This window comes from Lepisosteus platostomus, chromosome 10 (genome assembly GCF_059453375.1).
Source record: "Lepisosteus platostomus isolate fLepPlt1 chromosome 10, fLepPlt1.hap1, whole genome shotgun sequence".
In the NCBI taxonomy this organism is placed as follows: Eukaryota; Metazoa; Chordata; class Actinopteri; order Semionotiformes; family Lepisosteidae; genus Lepisosteus; species Lepisosteus platostomus.
The window spans coordinates 12,387,159-12,415,158 of record NC_142620.1 but is presented as its reverse complement, the minus strand read 5'-3'; the positions used below and the strand labels follow the sequence as shown (position 1 = coordinate 12,415,158).

The 28,000-nt window shown below is 43.1% G+C and overlaps 1 protein-coding gene across 1 annotated transcript; it reads right to left on the bottom strand.

The window, feature by feature from the left end:
• Nucleotides 1–1,058: 1,058 nt before the first annotated feature.
• Nucleotides 1,059–27,993, bottom strand: tyro3 (TYRO3 protein tyrosine kinase). The gene is made up of 19 exons (XM_088648226.1): nt 27,607–27,993; nt 24,494–24,677; nt 22,874–22,974; nt 21,570–21,740; nt 16,347–16,433; nt 15,142–15,257; nt 13,823–14,003; nt 11,885–12,027; nt 10,977–11,112; nt 9,624–9,750; nt 8,762–8,862; nt 8,326–8,421; nt 8,093–8,173; nt 7,031–7,123; nt 6,511–6,632; nt 6,082–6,191; nt 5,495–5,654; nt 4,837–4,973; nt 1,059–3,452 (listed from the first exon to the last, which is right to left on the bottom strand). The coding sequence occupies exons 1-19, from the start codon at nt 27,665–27,667 to the stop codon at nt 3,092–3,094; spliced, it is 2,568 nt and encodes an 855-aa protein (XP_088504352.1). The 5' UTR covers nt 27,668–27,993; the 3' UTR covers nt 1,059–3,091.
• Nucleotides 27,994–28,000: the final 7 nt, after the last annotated feature.

Here is a 28,000-nt window from a genome sequence, read left to right as displayed (position 1 = left end):
TAAAGTGTTATATAGCACAGGTAGAACCTCCTGAAACAGACCTGTCAACAGGAAGTTTGGGGAGAGCACCATCCTCCACTGAGACTGAAACATGTTAGGTTAGAGTGGGGGTGAGTGTTGTGAAGGAGTTCTCCTCAATGCTTTTAATGAGATGTGATGTTGTGAATCGCAGTTTCTGCTTCATACACGGACCCTTATGTACTGTAGACTGAATTGATAGCTGAACTATCAGTTCAGTCTCCAGTACTAAGGGACTGTGTATAAAATATATCCATAGGCTCGGTTAAGGCTGTGGGACAAATAGGCCATAAAAGCAGGGCGTCTCGATAATAAAGGACTTGGTATCTTGCACCAGCCTATCCAATGATGAGCCGTACACGCCGTATAAGCCGACTGTCTATGTCGCTTTTTACAAGTACACATAGCTGAAATACTCATCTCGGTCTTTAATTTAATACACAGTACATTATGTTGGAATTCAGACTATGAGAAATTTCACAAAAAACAATTACCTCTTGAAAAGACGTTTCATAAATATTGTTTGTGATGATGGATTTCTACACAATGAACAACACTCGCTGGGTTTATATTGTAAGGCCAGTGGAAAAGAAAACCATGGATTTGCGATGCCAGCGTTTCCAAACGTTCTGCTGGCAAAATGATTTGTCAGGTGGGTTTGTGAAAGTAATTGGGACCACATTTAGCACACTTAACGCTAGATTGGCTAAAATACTGTTTGCTTAGGATTATGCTTAACAATGTTACAGTAAATGCACAACATTGCGTTTTTAATAAACTTTCACTTAAAAAAGATTTAAAAAATGGAATAAAATGATTTTGAATTAAGGAGAGAGTTTAGGGGAAGTCTGGAAAGCCTGCATGTACAAGAGTGGAAGTTAGCTGGAACACCAGGGTTAAAATCTCATCTCCTTTGGAACAAACAAGCTGGTAATACCTTGAAATATTTACTGGTTGGTATATTTGTACCGATTATTGTCTGTTGTGACTCTGCAGGATGCACGGACAGACAAATAAACAGAACACCAGGGACCAATCAATCTTTTTCATGTGTTTTTTTAATATCTCAACTTTTACACATGTAACAGTTTTTTAAGGAAGTATTAAAATCTTTAAGAAATGACAGCATATTTACACACAGTTGTGAAAACTGACAACAGAGCAAGAGTTATCAAAAAATCTCCTTAACAAAACAGCACTTTTAATATCCCTTGATAACCCACATATGGAATGTACCCATAAGAGTCCTGGGGTAGCTGTGCCCCTTGATGTTTTTAGGAGAACTCCTGAGTGATCTGTTCTGAATAGTAAAGTGCACACGCATCAACAGGCTCTAGCAGTGGTAAACAGTTTTCTGTCCTTGTCTACACACCTCTGCCCTCATTCCTCTTAGTCCAGTATAAGCTGTGGGTGCTTCAGGTGTAAGGTGAGTTGTACGAATAAAAACTAGGGGGACAGGTACAGTAAAATCTTGATACTTGTGAAATTGTGTTATCTGTGCTAATGTATTCAGTCTCAGTCAGCACTACTTAGTTTCCAGGTGTCTGGAAAGCTCTAGTCCAGCTAGGGTCACCAATAAGCAATATTTGTATGTTAACACTGAATTAATGTACTAATTGTTCAATTAAGAGAGCTCTGGTCTTTGAAGGCTGAAGAAATACAGAGTATGATCTCTAAAATACTGAAACTATAACCTGCTTAATTAAATCACAATGAAATTGCTCTGTTTATTTATAAACTGCAAAGCCTACAGGACTGGAGTTCACCAAGACCAGAGTTTGTTACAGACCCATGTTTTTAAACTTTTTTTAAACAATCTGTGTTGCTCCCTGAAATTGGAAAAATGTAATTTGAAATTTGAAAAGGTGCAAGGCATATCCAGCAAAATATAATGCTCACCAGCAAGTGCAAGATGATGATTATTGCTGTACAATGGGGAAAACTCAGCATTTTAAGACAAAAACACTCATTCAGTAATTCCCAATATCCAAGCTTCTGGTGTAAAAGAGATTTGTATGTCAGTGCATTATTGAAATCCCTGCATGTTGTACTCGGAGCATATTGACAACATTGCAAATACATACACAAATCAAAACCATGTTTTACCTCATTATGTAAAGTAAGGCTTAAAATTATTTCCAGTATTTTATTTTACTAAACCCATTTGACTTCAATGTAAAATCAAATATGCCTAAAGCTGCACATTAGACATCCATTGAAAGACAATCTGTAATGTAACATTGGTGGTTATTTTGCAATATACCTCCCTATAAAATGCGATTCACAGTCATTGCATCAGCAAAACATATTCACTACCCTTTGAGATAAGGGTGTTTTTTTCTTTTTTTTGTACAATTATCTAAAATGTCATAGTTGCAATTGTTGCACATTTACATGCCTGTTATACAGGTATGTATTATATGTTCTATATACACAGTATATAGAATGCACATATGTTATATATATATATCTGTGCTGTTGGAAGGAATATGATTTACTGTAGTTTAACACCAGACACAATAGGTACTTGTCAGTAAACTGCAGGACTATAGTGTAATTTACATGGGCTCTGGTACTACTTTCACCTTTAAACACAGTTTGAGGAGTTGTGGAGGTTAATCACTCAGAGGCTGTAATTCAAAGTAGCTTGGGTCATGTTTCATAATTCGTGGCATTTTAGCGTTGTTAGCTGGGAAACCAAATCAGCCAGAGGGAATTTTAAAAGGATGTCACGTGACAATAAAGAACCTACCAAAATTGTGGAAACACTTACCTGTAGGCTCTCGAAAACCAATTATCTCAGACACCGTGGAAACAAAACACTGCGTTTTCCCGCTTTGTTCTCGGATTGCAGTTTTCGTGCTGTTCCAGCGGAAAGGACCGCCGCTGAGGGGAGGGCTTACGGGTGGGCTTTGTGTCTACGGACAGACGTACTCGCTTGCGCGGTCACCCAGTCCAGCTCGCCTGCAGCGATAAGGCCTGTGCTAGCGTGGCCCCCAGGGAGAGGGGCCCCTCATTCCGATCAGGACTCCTCCCGGGGCCGCACGGTTACCAGGAGGAAGGAGAAGCAGCTCTACACATCGATGACGGCGTCTTCTTCTTCCTCCTCCTGTTGCGGAGGCGGTCCGCTTGGGCCCACTCGGCTGTAGTCCTCCGTGGTGTTTCGGGGTCCTATAATGTAACGGTAGTCTCCCCCAGTGGCTCCTGCGGCGCCCGCGGGCATCAGGGGCCAGTCCTCCTCCCCGCGCTGCCAGGGTGCGGCTCCGGCCTGGCCCTCCTGCTCTCCGCCCTCTGCCAGGTTGACGTACAGCAGCTCCTCCTCCCCGCACCCCAGGGGCAGCCCAGCCCCCACCCCCTCTAGCTGCTCGATGAGCTGCTGGAACGCGGGCCGGCCCTTCGGGTTGGGACTCCAGCAGCTGTACATGATGTTATAGCTAACAGACGGAGAAATGAGGGAGTGAGAAGCGGGCATAACCCCTGTGACCCTCTTGCAGCAATGGCTTATGTACTGTCTAACTTCTCCTGTTCTAATGAGAACAACTAGTAGGACATCATTGGAGTTTAATTCATCTGGAGAGCGTCAAGAACACAGAACACATCTGTCACTCATATTAAAATAGTATTTAATAAAGAACTCTGTCTTTATGCTGCCTGAGGTGTTTTCTTGACTTCTTCCTCAGTGAGCACTTCAGTGAAGTACTCATTTAGTACAGCAGCCTCCTAGAGCATTTTCCACTGTTTCAACTGGTTAAAAGTGATTAATTTACTGAGGTGCATGAAAATTCCCTCAAACGTGCAATATTAGATCTAATCCTCTTTTTATGTAACTATGGAAATAAAAATCAGCCTAGAGGCTGTCAATATTATTATATATATATATCAATATTATTTACCCCCTAACATTGTAAAATACAGTAAGAACCAAGAGCAAGTCCAGTTACCTGTGAAGATGATGCAATTTCTTGTTTTATATTATATTTGTTTATTTCTGATTCTATGTTGATGTCTGCTTATGTTATTTTCTGAGCTAAATATGGTCTATCTTCAACTAGCATTGCTACCTTTTACAGGTGCGCTATTGAGAGTGTGCTCACGTGTGGTATTTCAGTGTGGTTTGGCAGCAGCTCTGAACAGGAGGTGTTACACGGGGTGATCAGGTCAGCCCAGTCCATTACTGGAGTACAGCTCCCCTCTATTGTGGACTTTTTTTACAACTCGCTGTCTCAGGAAGGCTGGAAGTATCGCTAAGGATACCAGTCATCCTGGTTTCTCACTTTCCTTCCTTTCTCTCTGGTAAGAGTTACAGGAGCATAAAGGCACAAACCTCCAGATTCAGAGACGGTTTCTTTCCGCAAGCTGTCAGATTACTGAACTCTACCCCTACCACTGACTCACACTGACGTTTATTTCTCTTCTCACAGTGCCTGTCTGACTTGTTTTTTAAGTTGTATGTTATTTAACTTGTTGTTGTTGCTGCAGCTGTTCTGTGTTTCTATTTGGGCGATTCCTTAATGTCTTTGTATCGGCGCACACATGCAAAGAAGCATTTCATTGTACTTGTGCATGTGACAAATAAACTGAACTGAACTAAGTCTCACAGAAGAAGATTCCCCTAAACAGGAAAACACACCTTTCAGAGGCTCAGGGTTCAGCAATGAGAATCATTCAGCAGTCAGTATCTAATAATTTCAAAAGACACGGCAAAACCATCATAAAGTGATGCACTTCAGACCACACCTGATGGGAAAATACTGGCATAAAGCTACAGGATTTAATATCCTGACGCTCAAATTCGTTTTGCTCAGTCATTGCACTCACATGTCATCTAGGCAGCCTGGCGGCTGTTTGAGGCGGCCACCCTTGATGAGGTATTCATAGATCTCCGAGTTCTCCACTCCAGGGTAGGGGGTCTGCCCACGGGTCATGATCTCCCACATGGTCACCCCGAATGCCCACTGCGAGAAAGGCCACAGTGATGAGCAGAAATCGGGCCAACTAGCAGACTTTTGCAGCTCTCAATAAATCTGCCAGGTTTAAACTGTTACAGAAAATTAAATTCTGCTATCGGACTTTCACGTTTCCTTGTTGGGTATCTCTAGATCTACCTGGACTTGTATTTGGAGAATCATTTTTGATACTGACAAATCAAAGATCAATGCATTATAAAACACGCAGTGCTGACAATCATTCGATCTGCACAACCTGTTGACCAGCAGGTTTGAGCTATATTCATCCCACTAAGCTCAGATTCAGCAACCAGGATGTGACCTAGATGGCCTACCACAGCAGCTGGTCATATCAGTTTAAGTCTCTTTGAGATCACGGGATTAAATGGTGAATAGTACTTTTATGTTGCAGAAGGACCTCATGATTAGTAAGCTCACAGTGCCCGTGGGTTGGCATTAGGATTTATATAAAATAACCTCCAGCTGAAAATCCCTCTTCCCTCTTCCAATCTCCCTGTGCTGGCACATACCACGTCACTCTGGGTGGTGTAGATGTTGTCTGCCAGGCTCTCCAGAGCAATCCACTTCACTGGCAGCTTGGAGGCCGAGCCCTGGCGGTAGTAATCCCCGCTGTAGATCTTCTTGGACAGGCCGAAGTCTGCCACGCACACCGTCATGTCTTCATTCAGCCTGAGGAAGGGATGGCAGGGTGAGCACAATCAACTCCCACGCACACTGGACACACCACACTCTGCCTTCTCCTGCTCCAGCCCCGCTCTGACAGCCCCACTCTCTCTCTCAGCGGAATATCGCTGTGGAGTTACTGACGAAGAAGTGGATGCTTGCGCGCGAGGGACAGGGACCATCTCCATTTGTCTGCTTCTAATCCTGTGAAGAACTACAAGTGAAGAGGAGTTTGTAAACACACCTCTTTCACCACACTTCTTCCTGTTTGTCTTTGTCTAGCTAGATGCACCTTAACACAGCTGTTGGTCTCATTACACCATGTGCTTGCTATCAGTTGCACAGGCTGTGAGGAGAGTCTCCAGTTATTGCTGCTATTGAAGGCTCGGTTCTCTGGGGGTGAATGAAGACGGGGGCCCAGCAGCAATCTCACATGCAGTTGCGTGCAGCCAGGTCCCTGTGAATGAAGTTCTTGCTGCTCAGGTACTCCATCCCACGGGCAATGTCCAGCATGAACTGTACCAGCGTCTGCAGAGACAGAGCCTGCATGGGGAGAAGAAGAGATTAGAAAGAAGACTCTGCAGTAGACTGGAGAGAAACTTTTTAAAACACTTTTTAAACGCTATTACTGTTGTTGCTATTGTCAAATCAAAACCCTCTTGTGACACCAAAAAGGAGATAACTACAGTTTTAGAGAATGTCTGCCACAGGATTTAGGGATCACAGAAGAGACTTAGTGATCCACATATTTCGCTTATTATCTTCTGAGACAACAGCAATCCTCTAAAAAAAAACCAATTTACACAGGTATCTGGGTCTGTGCTATCAGACCAATGTGTGTGCTGAGTTGGGGGGTACTCACGAAGGGCTGGCCCCCCATGCGTGACATTAGCAGGAAGGTGTGCAGGTCTCCGTGTTTCATGAAGGGCAGGATCACCATTGGAACAGGCAGGCGCTGCTGGAGGCGTCTCTGCAGACTCACTCCTGGGGAGGGACAGTCATTGAGCCAGCACTTTCTCACTTTCTCACACACACACACACACACACACACAGCCCGGCCAGTCGGCACACCAGCCCACCTGCTGATAAATATGATAAATTCCTCCAGACAATGCAGACAGCTCTCGCCTCATACAGACAGCTTTTCCCTCAACACAACAAGGCCCTGCATTTCTATGGGAAAGAGACTACTGCATAGCAAATGATCAGATGGGCAGTATGCCCCCATTCTGAGGGCAGGAACAACCAATCCTAAGTCAATATGGCAAATGGCCACAAAACCTTTTAACCACAAACGCATCTCCACCCTTCTTTGTGTGCTGTTCCCATTTTTTTGCCAGTATTTCCCCGTCTGTCCTCACCCATGTAGCCCCCCCACTCACCAATGAGCTGAATGACATTGGGGTGGTGGAACTCCTTCATGTATGCTGCCTCACGCAGACACTGCTCTACATCACAGGAGGAAGTGATGTCACCTGCAACAGACAGGAGAGGGTCAACCTCTCACACATGGACATGGTTCTTAACCGTCTGCTTCTTACTGACCTTCCCCTGATCTGTCTCTCTCTACCACTTCATTCCTGATTTGTTTTAAAAGCTCCTGGGGTTTCATGGCTGATTTGTCATATCGCTATCTATCTGAGGGAATGTACAGAGACAAATTCATTTTCTCCGACAGCAAGTAAACCTCTTTGATTTCAAACACAGAGATCAATGCTGTAATTTTAATTGTGTTACAGTAATAGTTTTGTGACCTTTAAAATTAAGCTTTGGCACTTGAACTAACTGAGGGCTACCACAGCAAAAAGGACCGAAAAAGTATGCAAAATTAAGAATTAAGAATTACTTAAACAATTAAGAATAATTTTCCTATAACAGTCAAATTGTAGCTTTGAGAGTTTGTAGTAGAACACTGTAGATACTGAATATACAATCCTGTTTGAAAGAGTCATGATTCCAAACTTAAAAAGCAGTAAAATGGAAAATTTGCAATGGGGTGAATGCATTTGTTTGGCACTGTACACAAAACCAGCAAGTTATCCTTAAACAAAAGGTCTGCTATAAAACATGTTCATTTCACCACTCCCACAAGTGAGTGGAGAAATTCATCACATAATTTTTTAAATTACCTTTAAATCCTCATTAGTGCAGTGGATAGCCTGGAAAACTTGATCTCATCAAGAAAACTGCACAAAAAACTTCAGGTTCATCGCAAAAACCTCTTGCACTTCTGCGCCAGTTTTTCATTCTGGGCTGATAACACCATCTTGAAATTCAGTTGCATTGGATTGTGGAAAACCCACTTGCTGATATTTCCCATGCTTTCTTCATACACATGGTTATGAATCATTATAGTGGCCAGATGAACAAAACGTGAACTGCATAGGTACGGACTTCTTGGAACTTACTAGTTAGTAATATCTAAGGTTATGAGATTAACTCACTTTTGAGCACTTTTACTGCCACCTTCTGGACTGAGCCATCCTCCATCTTCATGTGGGCTTCTCTCACAGAGCCAAACTCACCTGGCAGGACAGAGAAGCACCAAGGGACAGAGCCATTGCAATGTGTGAAATTATGGAATCACATTGTACAAACTGCAGTTGTATGTGATTTGATTTTGTTTTGTTTTTTAATTTAAAAATGTTTCCTATATTAAAATAATAAGTATCCTCACCTTTTCCCAGCATGTGTCCCAGAGTCAGTAACCGCTCTGCAATCAGGACGTCCTCTAGCTTGGTTTTCAGCTCGTCGCTGATACCCAGACAGTCCACTAGGGGGAGACCGACACTTTCTTTAGCGCAACATCCCAAGAAACTCTGCCAGATAACTTGCAATAGAAAATCATAATGACTGTCATAATATCTCCTTTTCTCAGAAAATAAAGTCTTTCTAAAGCAAATATAGAAGTTGTAAGTCCAGCTGTGACAGATCTTGCGATAAACCATGACTTGAAAAGATCTGTAGTACCCACTGCATATGTGACTGTGTGGAAATTTTTGTGTCTCAAAGGAAGACTCACTGCCGAAAGAGATTTTTACCTCTTAGTGCCATTTTCTGTTTGAGACATTTTTGCAGGCATGTTGGCGTGTCTGTAGGTATGTGTTACTCACAGGTGGATTCAGTGATCTCAGGGCCCTGTCTGTTGAAGGACCTGGCAGCTGTGAAGGACACTGTCGGCTCGGCCCTGTGAGATACATCATCAAACACTGCCCTGCAAATACAACACATGCCACCTTACCACCTTGCCAGACTGAACAATACGGAATGCACATTAGTTGTCTCTGCAGTCAGGATTTACAAGGACATTTTTTTTTCAAAATATAGTGCAACCCTTCTTTCTTTTTTTATGTTTTTCACTATTTTTCTCACTCCACAGTTCTCTAGAATGAGCAAGGCAACACAAACCAGAGGATACAAGTGGAAACGACCTGGATGTGTATTTTAACCAGAGAACAGGGGGCACTTCTTAACCCAAAGGGTCCTGGAAGAAGGACACGAGCTGCCCAGCCATGTACTTGAAGCTGATACACTGCATTCTTTTCAGAAACAGCTGAGAGAGATCCATGGATCGATTTGCTGCTGACCATCAAAAAGGAGAGATGGGCTGGACGGCCTCCAGTCATTCGGATCTTTTCCCATGTTCTTATCCAACCCTCCATTTTCTAACTGTCTTTCCCAATTCCATGTCCCAGGGGAGCCGGAGCCCATCCCACCAATCAACAGGCACAAAGCAATGTGCACCCTGACCGGGGCTCCAGTCCATCACAGGGCAGACACGCCTCGGGCACATTATCCCAGAAACCAGTTCACCTACCAGCATGTCCTTGGGCTGAGGGAGGAAACCCACGTAAAAATGAGGAGAACATACAAACTCCACACAGACAGCACCCCACCCCCAGGCCCCAGCACTGCGAGGACGGTAATGGTAACCTCCACACCACCTCTCCAAGCAGCAGCGATATGACTCCTTACCCGAACTGTGTTTCCTTCTCCCTGCGGCGGATCAGCACGGCGATCAGCAGCCCCAGCATGACCGCGGTGAGGACGGCCACCAGCAGCGCCACCCAGCCATGCCCACGCTGGGCTCGCGGCCTGGGAGCTGCAGGGAGATGCACAGATTACCCCTCCGAGCAGGAGTACAGCGTCCCTTTCCGCATTCCACTCACGACACGCATTCCAGACCCCCCCCGAGTGTCCATCACACTCAGCACACATACCGGAAGGGAGGGGCTGATCTTCCCAACTTCCCCAGCACCTGCCACGCCCAGCCCACAGGCTCCTCAGTGGGGTTATAAATCAACACAGGGAACGAGCTACCCAACCATGCTGTCAAAGCCCATTCCCTGGATGAGATCCTCGGATCAAATAGCTATTAACTACAGTACCAAACACGTGTCAGATGGGCCTATATGGCCTCCTCTCGATTCTAACCTTTCCTACGTACTTATACAGGGATAATCATCCTCCAGGCTCAGTAGAGTTCACGATAAATAAGGAAAACAATGCTTCCAAAACTCTATTTAAGTCTAATTTTTGAAATATTAAAGGGAAAAAATGCACAGAATAAACAAGTAAATATTTTGAATGTCTTTGCTACTAAGTTGTCACTCTGTCTTGGGAACAGAGGATAGATCTGGGTTTCAGGAGAGGATGCTTGAAGGACACCAAGCTGTGAAGAGCCCAAGACATGTGGACACAAGCTAGCAGGGAAAGGAAAGGTTTTCATTGACCTTCTAGTCCTATACAGTAATAATAATTGCTTACACTTATATAGCGCTTTTCTGGACACTCCACTCAAAGCGCTTTACAGGTAATAGGGACTCCCTTCCACCACCAACAATGTGCAGCATCCACCTGGATGATGCGACGGCAGCCATAGTGCGCCAGAACGCTCACCACACATCAGCTATCAGTGGGGAGGAGAGCAGAGTAATGTAGCCGATTCATAGAGGGGGATTATTAGGAGGCCACGATTGGTAAGGGCCAAATGGAAATTTGACCAGGACACCGGGGTTACACCCCTACTCTTTTCGAGAAACACCCTGCAATTTTTAATGAGAAGTATTCTTCTTCTTCATCAGCTACTGAGCTCAGTGCTCCACACCGATTCAGAAACAGCTTGAGTGAAACTGAACCAGAGAAACAGGCCAAACCAGTGCGCAAAGCCCACTAATGGTGTTCAACACGTGTTCGCTGAAGATTGTGTGTTTTAGAAACACATTACGCGAGATGCCTTCGGCATGCTCCGTAAGGTCCCTGGAATGTGTCCACCTTGAGTAGCACAGTGATGTTCCTGCAGTTTGGATTCTGCACTGACAGACTCACCCTGGGCTGGCAGCACCATGACAGGTGAGCTCCAGGGTCCACAGCCCACTGCAGTGCAGGCAGAGACCCGGAAAGAAGCATTGAAGAACTGGCCCTCACTGGACAGGTTGGCTTTATTCTCCCTGAACTGCAATTCCTGCAGGGGGCAGTAATGCACTGAAATTATTTACCAAACCTGAGCAAGCACTTGTTTCCTGTACCAATCTAGGATTCTGATGCAACCAGCAGGGTTTTAGGATATATACTGGAAGCAAAAAGAGGAAATATGAAACTGGGATATGAAAGAGGGCATGCATAATAAAATGTTATAAAGATTGACAAAATTCCTGGAATTGTTTGATTATCTTTACTACTGTCATGATCTCTTTCAGTTTTCCACACCTGTCTGTAGAATCCCTCAGAATATACCAATATATCCTCAATCAGTTTAAAAGTACATGACATCTCTGTTAGATGTTACATTTTAAACATTCACGTGAGATCACTATAAATTACAAATGTAGTGGATTAGTAGAGGGAATCCAGGACACCTCTGGGAAAAATGGCCTTATGTGTCTGGGAACTGATCTCTGGGTTAGGGAGGGTTCCTCTGACAACCCTCAAACCACTTTACAGGGCAAGCTGACTCTTGGTGAGCCTTGTGGTTTAATTTTTACCTGAGCTACGGCTTAAGGGTTGCTGGTAACTGGATCCAGTATGCATGCAGTATGAAGTATGCATGCAGGGGACAATCAATCAGACACACAAGGCCTGGTGAGCTCTAGCACTCAAGCTACGCACATGCTCTGGACAGAGGGGTTAATTAAGCATGCCAGGCCCAATAGCAGCAGCCCTTCCCCGAGCCCCACAGTAATTAACACAAATGCAGGAAGACCGACGTGATGACACAGGACGCAGGGCCACTGTACCTGACTCTTCCCCCCCAGCTCCCACTGCACTCTGTAGCCCCACAGCACACCATTGAGCTGTTCCTCCTCCAGGGCCTCCCAGCGGAAGGACAGCTGCTGCTCTGTCAGCTGGACGGTCAAATTCAGGGGGGCAGCCATGGGCACTGGTGGGACAAAGAGCAGTCAGGTGACCGTGTCTTCTGGACACACACCTCAATCCCCATGACAGCAGAGCAGTAATCGACTACCTTCAGTGATCCAGCTGAGCTAGAGAGATCTAGATCAACCGAACACTGGACACAGGCCTGCAACGGCAGCGGCAGAGATCTGACATCTGCAAGGAAAGCTCTAAACAAATGCAGGTTCAGTTCAAACGCCCTGTGCTAGAAAGTGAAACATTATCAAGTGTGTGGCTTTTGGTATAAATGGTACATTTAAGATAGATCACGATACTCAGCCTATTTTATAAAGTGCCTTTACAAAAAAAAACCACAAAAACTGCAAACAATAAAAAACAAAGAATTACATACAATACACCAACAAACAATAGAATACAGATATAATAAAATCTATTGTTTAAAGTAAGTTTCAAAGCCAGATCTGAAAATGGAAAGGCTCATTATTCTCAAAAGTATAGGAAAGAGTTTTCCACAGTCCAGGTGCACAGCAGGAGAAGGCTCTCACTTAGGTAACAACTTAATTGTGAGGACAAATAAGAAGTCATAGGCCCAGAGACTGTGGCAAGGGATGCAATTTACAAAGAAGGTAGTAACACAGTTGGGGAAAGATGCCCTACATAGCTTTAAAAGTCATATGAAATATCCTGAAGTCTATATATAATACAAACAGGATATATGATTGCCAGAACGAGACCTAGACAGATGTCCGTCTGGTGAGTTTTGAGCATACTGTACTAAAGGTTTTTTAAAGTGCTCTTTGACAACTGACTAAGTGGTGCAGTAGGCAATTTGGGATGGAATCCAACATGTTTTCATTCCCTCCATCAAAATAGAAACAGTTACAGGTAATGCAACCCCCTAATTTCCAAGGGTGTTCCAAGGATCTCCCCTAGAGCATGGTAAAGAGGCGATCTGGAGCTGCAATGCCCGGCTTTGGTCTAGATGGCGCCAGAGACTGGAGGTGCCCTGTGCTCTACTGAGGAGGATTGGGGACACTGACAATGCTTCATTGTACACTTAGGGATTGAATCCACTGGCACCCTGCCAGGTCTCCGAGTTTACAAACTTGCAAACAAGGTCAAACCAGACTCCTCTGCATCTCCCCCCTCCCTGCCAAGACTGCTGTTCCCTCATCCCCCCTGCCGCCAGCTCTCCAATCCTCACACTGAGGTGGGGGAGGAAAGCCTGTCCATTCGTCCATTTATTTGTTTGAGGGCTTCAGGCCACGAAGCTTGGCACTGTTTTTTTTTTGTCTTTACTGGTGCCCCAAACTGTACGTGACATTTTCTCTCGGCTATAATCCCCCTTCATCGTTCACACAAAAGCCATGAACATTTTGCATTGTGCACAGAAAACCCTGCAGTTGACTTTATCATAATATAGAGGTGTCTCAAGCCTAATGCTTTTGTGCTGTTACACAAGCAGGCTTTTGTTTTATATTTCAACATATCAACAGTACTGCCCAGTTCTTAGTTTTTAGGTTGCTCATATGAGTCATAAGAACTGGCTTTAACAGCAAAACCCTTCACATTTATGCATTTAATTAGTGGCTTGAAGAAGACCTGGTTGTCAGTACGACAATCACAAAAGAAATTTAGATGTGGTTTTCTTGTGAAGAACACTCCTGTAGTACAAGTACCATATAAGAGTTGATAAATCATGTGTCAAGTTTTCGGAGAAGGAATATACTTCAAAATGTAATGAGAGGGGGGACTTATAAATAGATAAGCATGTAATGACAGCCCTACAGCAGGCTTTCAGCAGTGACTTTTCCACCAACCTGATTCTTTTGTCTGGAAATCTACCCAGTGTGAGAAAGGAGAGGTCCCAACTTCATTTTCACAGCAGATTCTTGCACTGTAGTTTGAAAAGCTCTTCAGCCCTCCAATGAGGTGCTGGAAGGGAGGTACAGTCACATAATGCTCTAAAGTTTCCATCTTCTTCCCAGAATTCTTTGACATCTGTTGAATAGTTTATAAAGACAAAAATGCAATGTGTCAGTGGACCAAATTAAGCCGTTGAAATAAATTGGGCAAAAGTTGAAGAATCTGAAAAATGAAATACCTGTATTTCACACAACCTTATATCCCAAAAGGCTCAACACACACAAAACAAAACAGTGGCAAAAAAAATCAGGTTTCTTCTTCAAGGATTAATAAAACTTAATCCAATTTATTTTACTTAATTGGCAGGAAGAGAATAAAGAATTAGAGAACCTTCTGTGTCTGAAATCACACGTAAGAAAAAAAAATCGTTAAACAGTATGTTTGGCCAAAGTTCCCTTTTTCCTTCCCTAACTGGATTAAGACGGACCTGAAATCTGAAAACCTCTCCTAGTTACACTTTAAAAAAGACTGAACTTGCAATTCCTTAATGTTGCACATGTTGGCCACAAAACAGACTTTGTTCTCTTTTATAAACCTGAATCATAGGACAACTGACCACAGACTATAGGGTGCACAACTAAATCGCTATCGTCATCCCCAGTCAGATGAGGCTCTGCAGTGGACAGGCTGCAGGCAGTCATTTGGCTTATGTCCAGCCACTGGAAACTGCAATCAGTTTAAGAACAGACTGTAATGGTGTCTCAACTGACCACACCACCTTCTGAAAACAAAGAAACAAACCAAAAATAAAATGCCCCCTTAAATAGCCTAAGTAGCAAAGGGCTTGAAATGCTTTTTTGGCCATCCTTCTACTATCTCCTCTGAGGAAAAAACAATTGTTTGCATACTGAAGGAGCTTTGACAGACACCTCTAAATATTCCCAGTTATTTACTATAGCTGTTCATATAGCAAAGGTCTATAAGGAAAGATAAAGAGGGAGGATAAGAAAGAAAATGAAGAGCTGAATGATATTTGAAACATAAAACTGTGTGTGTGTAAGGACTGTTTGGATGGAGATATTAGCTAAGAGCAAAAGAGATGTCAAGGCAGGCTGACTGCACTTACTGACAGAGGTGAACAGAGTCTGGAGGACAAAGGAGAGAGCGCTGGACAGTTTAACTGTATGGCTCAGGGAAAGACAGGGCCAGATGAGCTTCAACTGAGCAAGGACTCAGGAGAAAGAAGGGGAAGTACTTTAGGATAGCGTGGTACCTGGACAGTACAGGACATCAGGGGGGAGTATCCATTGAAGCCTGGGGTCCATGATATGGTGACATTACTCTCCTGGACCTCAATCACATGCAGTGCACTGGGGGCTTCTGGGAGACCTGCATAGAGACACACAATCGTCACTGCTGCTGCCCAGAAATAGACTTATGAGTTTCATGGTTAAAAAAACAAGCTCATCCATCTCAAAATACTGTGAAAAACAAAGGATCAGTTTCCTGAATGGTAGAATCAAAGAGTCTAGCCTCCTTTCCACTTGTGCACCCAGACATTCACCTCCACTAACTTAAACGCTGATTCCACTGAACACTCCCAGCTACTACTTCCCCAACAAGACAGACAGGACACAAACACACAATTAAACACGATGCTTCTCCCACTTGATCAGGGTTAGACAACTGCAGATTCACTTGTTGCTATTTGTAAACCTGAAGTAAGAGGTGGTTTGTATCGCCAACAACACAAAAAATACATTCCTGATGATCTAAATATTACAAACAAAGCATGACTGCAGTATTTATAATGGGCAGTTACCACATTTACAATGCATTATGTTCACATAAGAATGAGTCATTTTTATGATGCCTTTTTATAATCGTGCCCTTCTTCCTTCATCCACACACTTCATGTGCTGGTGATGAACCATGTGATAACAACATGGATTTTGTCATATTGGAAAGGTCAAAGGTCAATACCAACTTTCTGCACTGTAAAGCTACTCATTTAATATACCGTCACTAACCTCACTTTCAGGTGGTTGGCAAATTCCTGAAAGTGGACATCAGCTTGAATCAACCACAATCCATGTTAAAACAAGTTCAGGCATGCAGGGGACATGACAAACAAATAAACTGATGGCAAAACACAGAAACCTGCCCAGCAAACCTCCATCCACAATGTCCTGTGACAGGCACTGAATATTTCTGTTTATCACAATAAATCAAATTTATTTTCTCAGATCCTTCATGTATCGTACACACCACCCGTTACAAACAGCTTACAAAGGTAAAACAGCAGTTTAAAGTTATTCTGTAAGGATTTCGTAATACCTGTTTGAGAATTAGAGGAAGATGATTTGAACACACTGTTGAAAAGTACGTTTAACATGCTACTGTACAAACCAACATATGTTACTCCAGTGTGACCTCAGGGCTATGTCCAGGAACTGAACAGGAGTGAAGATGCCTTACCCTTGATGGAGACGATGCCGGTACGAGACACAGAGATCCCCTTGACATTCCTGGCTTCACAGTGGATCTTGATGCTCTCATTGATGCCTGGACAAACACAGGAGCAGAAACAGCATGCAGATTATAGATCAATCAGGACACAGATGAGGATTATTTTCCTCATTAACGCCATTAGGGTCACAATTTCCTTTACACAGCTAGCTGTCTCATTAATGTCATAACAAATGGTAGGGACATAAGATCAATAAAATATTAATCAAATGGAAAAAAATAAAAAAACATAACAAGGACCTAACCACATGCTTATGCAATAATTAAGGTACATACTAGGATATTATCAATGCCATCCTTTTGTTAAGACAGCTTTAGAAAATAATACATTTCTGGAAAGTAATGTCTACGAGATGCCCCTAATCAGTTGGTAAGCTCAGTCTTTAAATCAAGGCTCAAGATCCAGCTGTTGTTAAACACTTTCCCATCTTTTTATATTCCCGCTGCCTGGATCTTCGGTGCAGCGGTTGTGTAGAGAGGTCTTTCCCCCCTGAGCTACAGCCACAACCCAGACCCAGGTCAGCTGGAACAAAGCATCACCTAGTAGGACCCCAAGGTTGGAGAGAGCTAACAGGCCTCAGCCTCAATGTACCATGTACTTGATCTAGTGTCTGATCTGCACCGCTTCCAGTGGGAACATGAACTTTAACTGAGAATGTGGCAATGGCTCACAAGGTTTCTATATTAGTATTTACTTAGTATATATTAGTCTATATTAGTATCACTTTTAGCAGTGCTGCTCTTCGGTCTTCAAAACTGACAGTGAATTTAGTTTCCTTCCTCATTGTTTTTCTAAGGAATAGGTTTGTTCTATGTTGAAAGGAAAAGAAAAAAAAAACATTTTTTCCCTGTGGAGATTTCTTCAGGTGTGAGGGAAGGAGGGAAAGTGGCAGATAAATAAAGCTAAGGAGGACAAAAGAGTGGCTGAGAAGGGGCAGGAAGCAGGGAGGAAATGGGTATGAGGCACGTGAGAATGACTGCCCATACTCAGGGAGCACAGGGGAGGTGTGAAGAGCTGAAATCTGCAGATGAACAGACAGGATTTAGAAGCTGTTGAAGTAGGGAGCTGCGTCAGCATGCGTAGGTGGCAAAGGAACAAGTCAAGGTTCATTCCATGCTGAAAAGAGAAGACAAGAAACAACGTTTCTTCTTCGGGTGCTCCACAACCAAAACGTTGGATTTAGACGTAGTCTGTTGTTGAGAGAAGGGAAAAGGTGTGATCCAAGTTTCAGTATAATTTTGGTTTTGGATGTCTTTCTTCAACAGGACCTCCGAAACTACTCAAAACTTTTTTCTCATACAGACTTGAATCACAGCGGCAAACCTTTTGACACATTGTCAAGCTTCCTTTATCCTTTACTCTGTGGAAAATGTTCTTGTTTAAGTGTCCTTAACATAGTGTTGTGAGGTTCTGTTAGAGGAAGAAAAAACATATCTTTGTTAAAAGCATTTAAAAGCGAAACTGTCCATTCCTTCTCCTTTATCAAGAGCTGTGTGCAGCACAGGAATCACACATTAAACCACAACACTCCTTAGTCTAATCTTAGTGTTTTTAAGTAGCCTCTGTTTACTCCAGACACACTTAGAAAATATAGACTAATGATAAATACGAGCTCTGTACGGGTTTTAGAAAATTAATCAAAGGCAGCATATACAAGTCTATCTGCCTGCCCAGTGGTCCTTCGCCTTCATGGGCATGGCAAGTGTCAGTCACTCAGGAGTGTTTGGCACAAGGGAGAAACAGCATGCCAGAGGTCTGGGGGGCAGCGTCGCCCTCAACCCGCCCAGCCTGCCACAGCACGCAGAGCTGAACTGTAGAGGCTCATTCAGCAGCCTGAGGAAGACAATCTCCTCTTTCTCAGAGACTGCAGACTCCTGCAGGGAGACTGTTTCACAGCTATAACCAGTTACAGCACCTCATGGAAACTCAGGCTAGCATCCAGAAGACTCCCTGTGTCTCCACTTGCCCGTAGTTTTTGAGAATCTGAAGTTCCTTGGAAAAACAAGTCACAACATTCTTCCCGTCTTGACCTTAATGTACTCTCTGCATACCTACATTTTGGGCTTGACTTCTGCCAGCGCACCTCTATCCCCTAGAGCTTATACAAGCACCAACAAAAGAGTAGCATATTGCCTATTAAATAGAACGAAAAAAGAGCTATAACCCAGATTTTGCTGTACGTCTGTATGTCAGATTAAAAATGTTATCTTGCAGATCAATCAGGACACAGAAGAGGATTATTTTCCCCAATTGACTTTTGTGGTATGGGCACAATTTCCTTAACACAGCTAGCTGTCTCATTAATATCATTACAAATGTGAGGAATACAAGATGAAAAAAATGGAAAAAACAAAAACTACAACAAGGACTTGACCACATGCTTAAGCTATATATATATATAAAATACATACTAGGATATTACTCATGACATCCTTTTGTTTAGACATCCTTGGAAAAAAACATCTAAGAGATGCCCCTACATTCTCAGTCTTTAAATCAGGGGTAAATTATGGCCCCTTACCCTCTTCCCCCATATAGAATTGAACACAAGGTGCATTTCTGAACCATTGGCCACTGGCTGGCAAAGCACCGCTGTGGAGTATTTTAAACAAATGCAGTTAAACCATTTGGCAGCTGCTATATTCATAGTCTGTACAAACGAGATTATGAGACGTATATAGCTTTCTAGGGATGGCGAGAGCTCTTGTGCACACAGCTTTCACATTCTCAACTCTTGAATCAAGACGACTCATTATCTGCCATCACAGAAAAAATACTCTCCAGCAGCTGGTGAAAAAAGTAAAAAACACTAAGCTAAAACCGGCATAAAGTGAAAGGTGCAGATATTTTTGTCCGCAACAGTATGTTTTGCTGTGCTCTGACTCAATTCTAACTCAATGGAAAAAAAAAACGAGAAATAACCAGTTACATGAAAAAGTCAACAAAAAGCATTCCAAATGAGAGGAGACTATTTGGCCCATCTTGCTGCTTTAATGATTAAGAATCAAGTTGTTTCTTACAGGACTCTGGAGTCCCTTTCAACCGTGTAGTTAGGGAGCCTGTTCCACAATCCTCAGTCGAAATCCATAAATCTTCCGTTCTACCTATCTTTATTGCCCCTCTTGCTTTGAAGTGTGAAAACGTCCACTTATTTGATTTGGCAAGTCAGGATTTTGAATACCCCCATTCCAACCCAGATTTCAAACTGTTCTGAATGTAATCTTCTCTGTTCTGAGATAAAAAGATTCAGTTTCCTGTCTCCTGTCAGAGTGTGACATCCCCCTTCAGATGAGGAATCAGTCTAGTTGCTCTCCTTTGTGTAGCCTCTAGAACAGCAATGGCTTGCGGAAACATGATCAAATTTTAAGGAAACCAAAGCATCTCTTTGGCCTACAATATTCATGACTAGCGGGGCTTGCACACGCTCCTGGCTAAAGTAGCAAGCACTGTGGTGTAACGGCTCTCATGGAGAGATTTGGAAGCGATCCAGACTGTGCCCCACTCACTGGAATCTCTGGAGACCTTTGGCTCACAACAGAACTCTGAACTGCAGTGAATCATACTTTCCAACATCATTTTTTTCAGCAAAACAGTTGAGCCTTACATGCCATGCCATTTCTAATGAATGCCTGACTAATGAGAGGGGATCTAAAAAAGAAATACCACAGTGCCAGCACTCTGTAAAAAAGACCTGCTGCCAGGGAGTAATGTCAATGGACCCTACAATGGCTCTCATGAGCCCCATCCATGTGCTATAGGATGGAGATGGCAGCACCTTGTTTAGTAATGGAGTTACTCCAGAAAAATCTATTAAGGCAGCTGTTATATTCCTCACAACTGGCAGCCCACTGAAGCTCAGCAGGTGTGAGCCTGGTCAGTACCTGGATGGGAGACTCCTGTGAGGTTCCTGCTGGAAGAGGTGTTAGTGGGACCAGCAGGGGGCGCTCACCCTGCAGTCCATGTGGGTCCTAATGCCCCAGTATAGTGACGGGGACACTACAGTGCCTTGCGAAAGTATTCGGCCCCCTTGAACTTTTCAACCTTTTGCCACATTTCAGGCTTCAAACATAAAGATATAAATTTTTTATTTTATGTGAAGAATCACCAACAAGTGGGACACTATCACAGAGCAGGTGCATTTATACAGAGACTTGATTACACACAGGTGGATTCTATTTATCACCATCAGTCATTTAGGACAACATTGGATCATTCAGAGATCCTCGCTGAACTTCTGGAGTGAGTTTGCTGCACTGAAAGTAAAGGGGCCAAATAATTTTGCACGCCCCACTTTTCATTTTTTTATTAGTTAAAAAAGTTTCAAATATCCAACAGATTTCGTTCCACTTCACAATTGTGTCCCACTTGTTGGTGATTCTTCACATAAAATAAAAAATTTATATCTTTATGTTTGAAGCCTGAAATGTGGCAAAAGGTTGAAAAGTTCAAGGGGGCCGAATACTTTCGCAAGGCACTGTATACTGTAAACAGGCGCCGTCCTTTGGATGAGATGTAAAACCGAAGTCCTGACTCTCCGTGGTAATTAAGAATCCCAGGGCGTTTCTCAAAAAGAGGAGGGGTGTAACCCCAGCGTCCTGGCCAAATTCCCCCCCTGGCTTTTACCAGTCAAGGCCTCCTAATAATCCCCATCTCTGAACTGTAGTGATGTGCGGGTTGGCTTTTTTTAACCCACACCCGCCCGCGGTCATGAGAAATGAACCTGCACCCACCCAACCCGATTTAAAATCTTTTCTTTTTTTTAACCCGAGACCGCCCGACCCATAAGTAAACCCACAGCCGCCCGCGGGTGTGAGTCAACCCGTGCATCACTACTAAACTGGCTTCCTCACTCAGTTCTCCTCCCCACTGATAGCTGATCAGTGAGCGTTCTGGGGCACTATGGCTGCCGTCGCATCATCCAGGTGGATGCTGCACATTGGTGGTGGTGGAGGGGAGTCCCCATTACCTGTAAAGAGCTTTGAGTGGAGTGTCCAGAAAAGCGCTATATAAGTATAAGCAATTATTATTATTTTTATTATTATTTGGCGGTCTAAGGTCTCAATGCCTGATTTGGTAGCTCCAAAGCAAAGAGAGGTCTCTACACATGGCAGAGGGTCAGACGGCAGCGCAGGAAAAGAGGCAGCCGACAGTGGGAACGTGTGGAGACTCACCTGGGAGCGAGAGGACAGCAGGAGAGGGGGCTGGCTCTCCGCTCTGCTTCTCCTCTATCCACCACACTACCACCACCGGCTCGGGGGGGCCCTCGGCCGCGCAGCTGAGGTTAAAGGGCACGCCGGGCAGCACCGCCACATCCTGGGGCTCCACCACAAAGTGTGGCACACCTGGGGGTTGACAGGAAGGAGGGCAAGAGGGTGTTGGGGTGTGAAAGGTTGTGTGTGACTGTCCAGTGCTGCCAGCAATATACCCTGGTTGGTTTTACATGTATTTGCTTGGTGAAGTAAGCAAAGCCTTTCTTCTATCTGTTAAAGACAGTAACAATTGTGAGCCTCTTGCTTGCACTGTTTGAAACATATTTTAGACAATACTGACCATCTAGGATATAACTAAGCCATGAGAAAATAAAATCTGTACTCTCTAATCCAGAGCTTTACTCCACCAGTAGGAGATTCTTGTGTTTTACTTTTCCTGTGTGCCTTGATCTCACATTTGTTCAAACACCAGCAATCTACATTGTATTATATTAATCACTTTTCAAACAATGCTGGTAAGATAAGTTATTGCTCAGAAGGCATGGAGGCTTGAATTTTTTTTCTGTGATAACAGCAGGTTTTATATATTTGAACTTTGGGTATGATACAGTTTCACTCGTCTCCCTTTTTTTAAAAAAAATCTCACATAAACAGGAGCTACAATGCAAGAGCAGGTTTATCCTCTATCCCTAGGGTAGCTTGTTCCCTGCTCCCACAACCTTCTGGGTAAAGAAATGTTATTTAAAGTCAGATTGTAATGCACTTCCACATAGTTTCCACTTGTCTCCTCTTGTGTTCCACTGATGATTCTCAGCAAGTCCACTGGGTTGACTTTGTCAACACCTTTGAGGATTGTAATACTTATTAATACTTGCATTGGGTCCATTCATACTCTTTTCTGTCCAAGACTAAAAAGGTTCAGTTCCTTCAACCTGCCAGTGTAGGACACCCTCTTAAACCCTGGCATGTATCTGGTCACTCCTGTCTGGACTGACTTCAGAGCAGCAAATTGCTTTATATAATGGGATGACCGAAATTGCACACAATATTCCAAACAAGTTCAGGTAGGTAGCTGCATCAGCATGTTTTGGCTGCAGAGGAACAGGTAAAAGTCATTTCCACTTTCTTCCTCATACCTGAAGAAGGCTCAGCAGCCTAAACATTGTATTTCTTTACTTTTCAACATGGAATGAACCTTTACCTGTTCCTTGACTGTATATTCTAAACAAGGCCTTACTAGTGTGGTAGATATTGGTGGGGTTTACCTTCCACGGTGATCCAGGCTGGCTCTGATGACACAGTTTCACCACCAAAATCAGCAGCACACCAGTACTTTCCTGCATCCAGCTTCTGGGCAGACTTGACACTGCAGTCAGAATAGACACCTCAGAGTAAGTCTTCTGCACAGGACTCTGAGCTAACAGACTACTGCCTGTCACGCAAGCCCCTGTAACTTTTACTCAATTTACTCTTGTAGAAAAACAGCCAAGCACATAAATAACAAAGTACATATTTTGTTTGATCCACATGCCTTTTCCCAAAAATGATAAAACACGTATGTGTAAACATACAGCTGTGCTAAAACAGTCTTCAGTGTAATGTCAGCATAGGTTTTGCGATCTTACAGGCTATGTTTTAAGATAAAGGGAGTAATAACTAATCTCCCATTATGTCAATGTCCGATTTCCTCTGGTTCCTGGCAACGCAAATGTTGTACTCAAGACAACAGCATGCACAAGCATTTTTGTACTAGTGCTTTTCACTATGGGGAAGTTTCTTAAAACTCTGCTTGTGCATCAGGTCCAGCTTAACACAGACATGGAGCTTTGGGTCTGGGTTACAAAAGGTCCACAATTGAAAACTGAGACCTGCAGGGGCTCTTCAAAACACAGAGAGCCTCCATATCCTATACAGATGAAAAAGTGTAATAAGTCCAGCTCAGTCCTCCTGGGACTCACCAGAGAGGAAGGACATCTGTATTGGACTAGTGCATGTGTTGAAGATTAGCTGTAAAACAGCTAGGCTGGGTCACATGACTGGCTGCAGCACTGGGCAGAGCTTGCTGCATGGGTGTAGCTGGCCGCATTCCAAAGTTGCAAAAGGAGCTGAGGAATGGCTGTGGCCATTCTTACCTGCTGGGTGTGCCCCTGCGTGAAGCTCACATTCACTCACTGGGACAAAGGCAACTCATTACTGCCTCAATCTGATTAGCCCAGGAGGATCAGTTTCCCTAAACACTTTCCCGTAAACCTGACCACGGGAGCACGAGGAAACTCGTTTTAGAGGCAAAGACTGCATCGCCTCTATTTTATGCTCTGTTTTTGTTTTCATAACAAAACGTAGCAGGCATGGAAAAAAGATAATGTGGGTGCTTTTGACAGTAGGTGTACAAACATCAGCCTGTGTAAATGACAGCTATTCAGGCAGCAAACTGCTGAAGGCTATAATAACATTTTAAACAAGAGATGGATCTGGAATTTAGGAACTCGGGAGTGGTGCTCTTGCATTCCCAACTGTCTTCCTTCTCTGAGCAATCTGCGTTTTTAAAGGCACCCTTACCTAGTCAGTCTCTGACATGGAAATATGAGGGAAAATAAAGTCATGTAGACTGGAAACAAGAAGTTGAGGAAACAAAACAAGCTGACAGCTGAAATTGCATTTTTTTCAAAATGAGAAGATAATCCATTTTTTTGCCATTTGGAAACTTCAATGAAATTCATGAACTAAAAAACGCTGAGCAAATTGAAAAACTATGACTGGTAAATACTGTCTCTATGCTAATAATATCCACTCCCACAAAGGTGGACACTCACGAGTCTGTGTTCTGCGTTCTTTGATCCAGTACTGGACTCTGTTGGTTCAGCTGGTGCTGACTTAAGCATTACCTGTAGAAGGTCTCCCAGTGGTTTGGGTCCACAGTGATGTACATTTCTTCACCGTTGTGGGTCTTCTCTCCATCCTTCATCCAGATGATTTCAGGCTCACTCACCCCCTCGACAGTGCAGTGCAGCATGGCCTTATTGCCCTGGGACACTGTCAGGTTGGTGGGGTTCCTTGTGAACTGGAGCCCTTGGAGAGGAGAAGTAAATGGGTTAAACTTCCTAGTGGCTGTAGTTCAGGCTCGCAGTTTTTGTGTGACCCATGTAGCATGGGTGTCTGACAGGGCACCCGTTTCTCCAGGATCACACATAAGACAACTGTGATGACCCGCAATACAATGATGACCTGATGCACAAAAAGGGTCAAGTTCTGACCATTCCTTTCCCAGTAAAAATGAACCTGGAATCATGCAGTTCAAATGCCATGAGTGTGGCAATGCCAGGAACTGAGAGAAATGGGAAGCTGAGCTTGCGATTGGTTAGTGGATTATGAGTCTCTTTGCCTACAACCTCATCATTTTTATAGTAAAATTAGGAAATTTTGTACCTGTAGGTTGTAGATTTAAATAAAAAAAGTCATATTTTTGGCTTCCATGATACTGAGCAATAACCATACACATCTCTGTTTGGCTGGACGTGTTAACTGTGACATTCTAAGTTATCCTGCTGAAAAGAGAAGAGGCTCTGTATTATGTCTGCACACTACAGCTGGGTCTGACTGTACTGTCTCGTCATAATGTTCGCTGTCTTCACCAAAAGGAGGCCCGACGTCCTATGATATTTCAGAACTATGACAAAAGAACATCTGTCTGTGAATACCTACAAAGAAGGGATATTCTCAGGTGAAGCACTGGACTCACACAAGAGTACAGTAAAGTATTATGGAAATCGCAATTAGTCTCCGAGCAGTAAGATTGCTCAGAGCTGGCCCCAGAGACATTCTCGTATGAAAGGAGACTGCTCTGTATATCATCATATTTCCACTGCGTTCGTGCCACAGTCAGCATTCCACCCATTGCACAATCTCCACAATATGTCAAGGTTAAACAGCCTTTATTGTGAGTAAAACCTCACCACTCCCTTCTCCTCCACCTCTGATGCGTGCTGGCCACCTGAAGACAGTGATTGAGTCTCTGTGTGGTTAACAGGTTAACCCTGAACAGCCTACAGGCATGCAAATGATGTCCAAGCAGATGGGGAACTGCAGTCATTTCTTCCTGGAATTTCATGTGCTGTAGCCACTGCAGACAGAAAACTCAGCCGCTCTCAGCCGGTGTGGCTTGTCAGAACATAACCTGTCTCTCCTGGCTTCTCCACACCGTCACAAAACAGCTTCCCTACAGTGGTCCTGCTCAGAGGGACCACACAATCACTGCTCACTGGTCAAGTGGGTCATTCGCTTGGTGTTCTAGCATTCACCATCATGTTTTGCATGTCTACTCATACCAATTCTTAATCAACTGGTTTTGGCAATTTTAACTCTGCTCAGACACCGAACATCATTTTGTTACAAAATCTTCAACTTTTTTTTTAGTATTCTAAAAGTCTGCTTTGATAGATTTCATGCACTTATGTGAAGAAGATTAAACTGCCCTGTATGAGCTAAGATTGCCATTATTTGTAATAATTTTTAAGCTTATTTTTAGGCCTGATCATTTCCATACCTTTGCACTTCCTGATATTCCGCCCAATTTAAGTGACCACGCACAAAAATATTCTTTTACAATCACACCTGAGGGTGCAATACCCTTCGTAGAACAGTAGGACATCGTATTGTATAAAATGGCTGTTTAATTTGGAAAAATGTTTAATTATCTGTGGAGGTAGCTCAGCGGCGCTTTAAGAAACTATTCTTAAACTAACTATATATTTTTCATCTTGCTTCATACAGTTTGCATTGTTTAAATGAATTAATCTGTGGAGGGCAGGGGTGCCTATGACAGCAGACTCTAAAACAATTAAACAAGATCATAAAAACCGGAAGAGGTTTTTATCTGTGTTATATCACAACCTGTCCATTTAGTTGCTGGTACAGTCACAGAAAGCAATATAAGAAGCTTCTAAGAAGGAATGCAAATATTTCTGTTTATGGTCACTTGGCAAGGAGATATTTAACCGGTCAGTTTCGGAAATAAAGCAGTTGCGTTTCAAAGTTCAGGTTTTTTCAGAATCCTGTAGTTTGAAAACATTTTTAGAACTATAAACCCAACGATTTTGCTTCAGAAAGATTTTATTTTAATCTGGAGAGCATCACTGACAAAACCTTCAATGACGCTAAGAGTCAAATCATAATTTAGCACGGAAAGAGTTATTTTATTTTTCAGTCTATACTTTGGTGTAAACATAGTCAGAGTGATTCCTGCAATTGTACATTTCGCTAGGTGTAATTACATTTTAAAGACTTTGGGGAATTAAGCGACAGATCAGAACAGAGCGGAACAAAACAACGAAATTTTAACCACTCCTTTCATAGTATTCTAAACCCAAGTATATAAATATATGTCATAATTTCTTTGTAACGGGTAATAAGGCGCATTTTCAAATGCTTCTGTAAATCATCCACCCATATAATTTATTCTTTACTTAGAAATTCAGAACGTGAAGTCCTGCAACCAGAATTAGTTACATTTTATATTCATGCTCTTTTTTTTGCGGAATTTAAACGCTGGCCTTTTCAAAACCGATTACCTTGCTAATGGAAATCACTGATCGCATCTTGCTGGGAAAGCGATTAGCTGATACTGATAGTACACTTCCAGCACTGGTTGGAAAAAAATGCTGACACATTGGCTAAATGTGTCTTGGAAATCAAAAATAAACTCTGTTCGCTATTTATTCTTAAATCGCGTCTAATTATTGCAAAACAGATTAACCTCAAACGGATTTGTTGTAGGGACGTGTTTGTTGCTCCTTTGGGACATACAACAACAACAAAATATATGCAAAGATATTTCACCAGACTTCTCTACGATATTGTATCCTGTAACGTAACAGATACAAATAGTGCATTAGTTAACGTTAGTTTCCCTTTTCGAAGTTGCACAGTTGAATAAATCACACATCAAATTCCTCAACAGCGAACACGGCAAGGTAAGCTGAATCATCCGAAAATCACTTACCTTCACCACATCGATAAGTGCTCGCCAGGAGAAAGGCAACCCAGAGTCCAAAGAGCTTCATTTTCTCCTCATTGTAGCCGAAAAGCTCGGCGTCCTGTCTTGATGTGAGAAAATGTGGAAACTTGGGACAGCAGTAGCCGCACTCGACAATCGGAAATCGTTCTATACATTCCGTCGCTCTAGACTTGACTTGAAAAACAACCCCTCCCAGTCAATCTTTGATAAATGTTGCAACAGACTGATTATATTTATATTAGACTCCCCTTGGTAAAATTAAACGGGTTTTTTTTTCAGTTCTTACTCCTTGTATATGGAAAAAAAGAGCTACTTCAGCTGAACTCCGAATTCGCTTTTTTCCTTGGGCAGAAATGTGCAGGACATGCGCCGCCTAGCG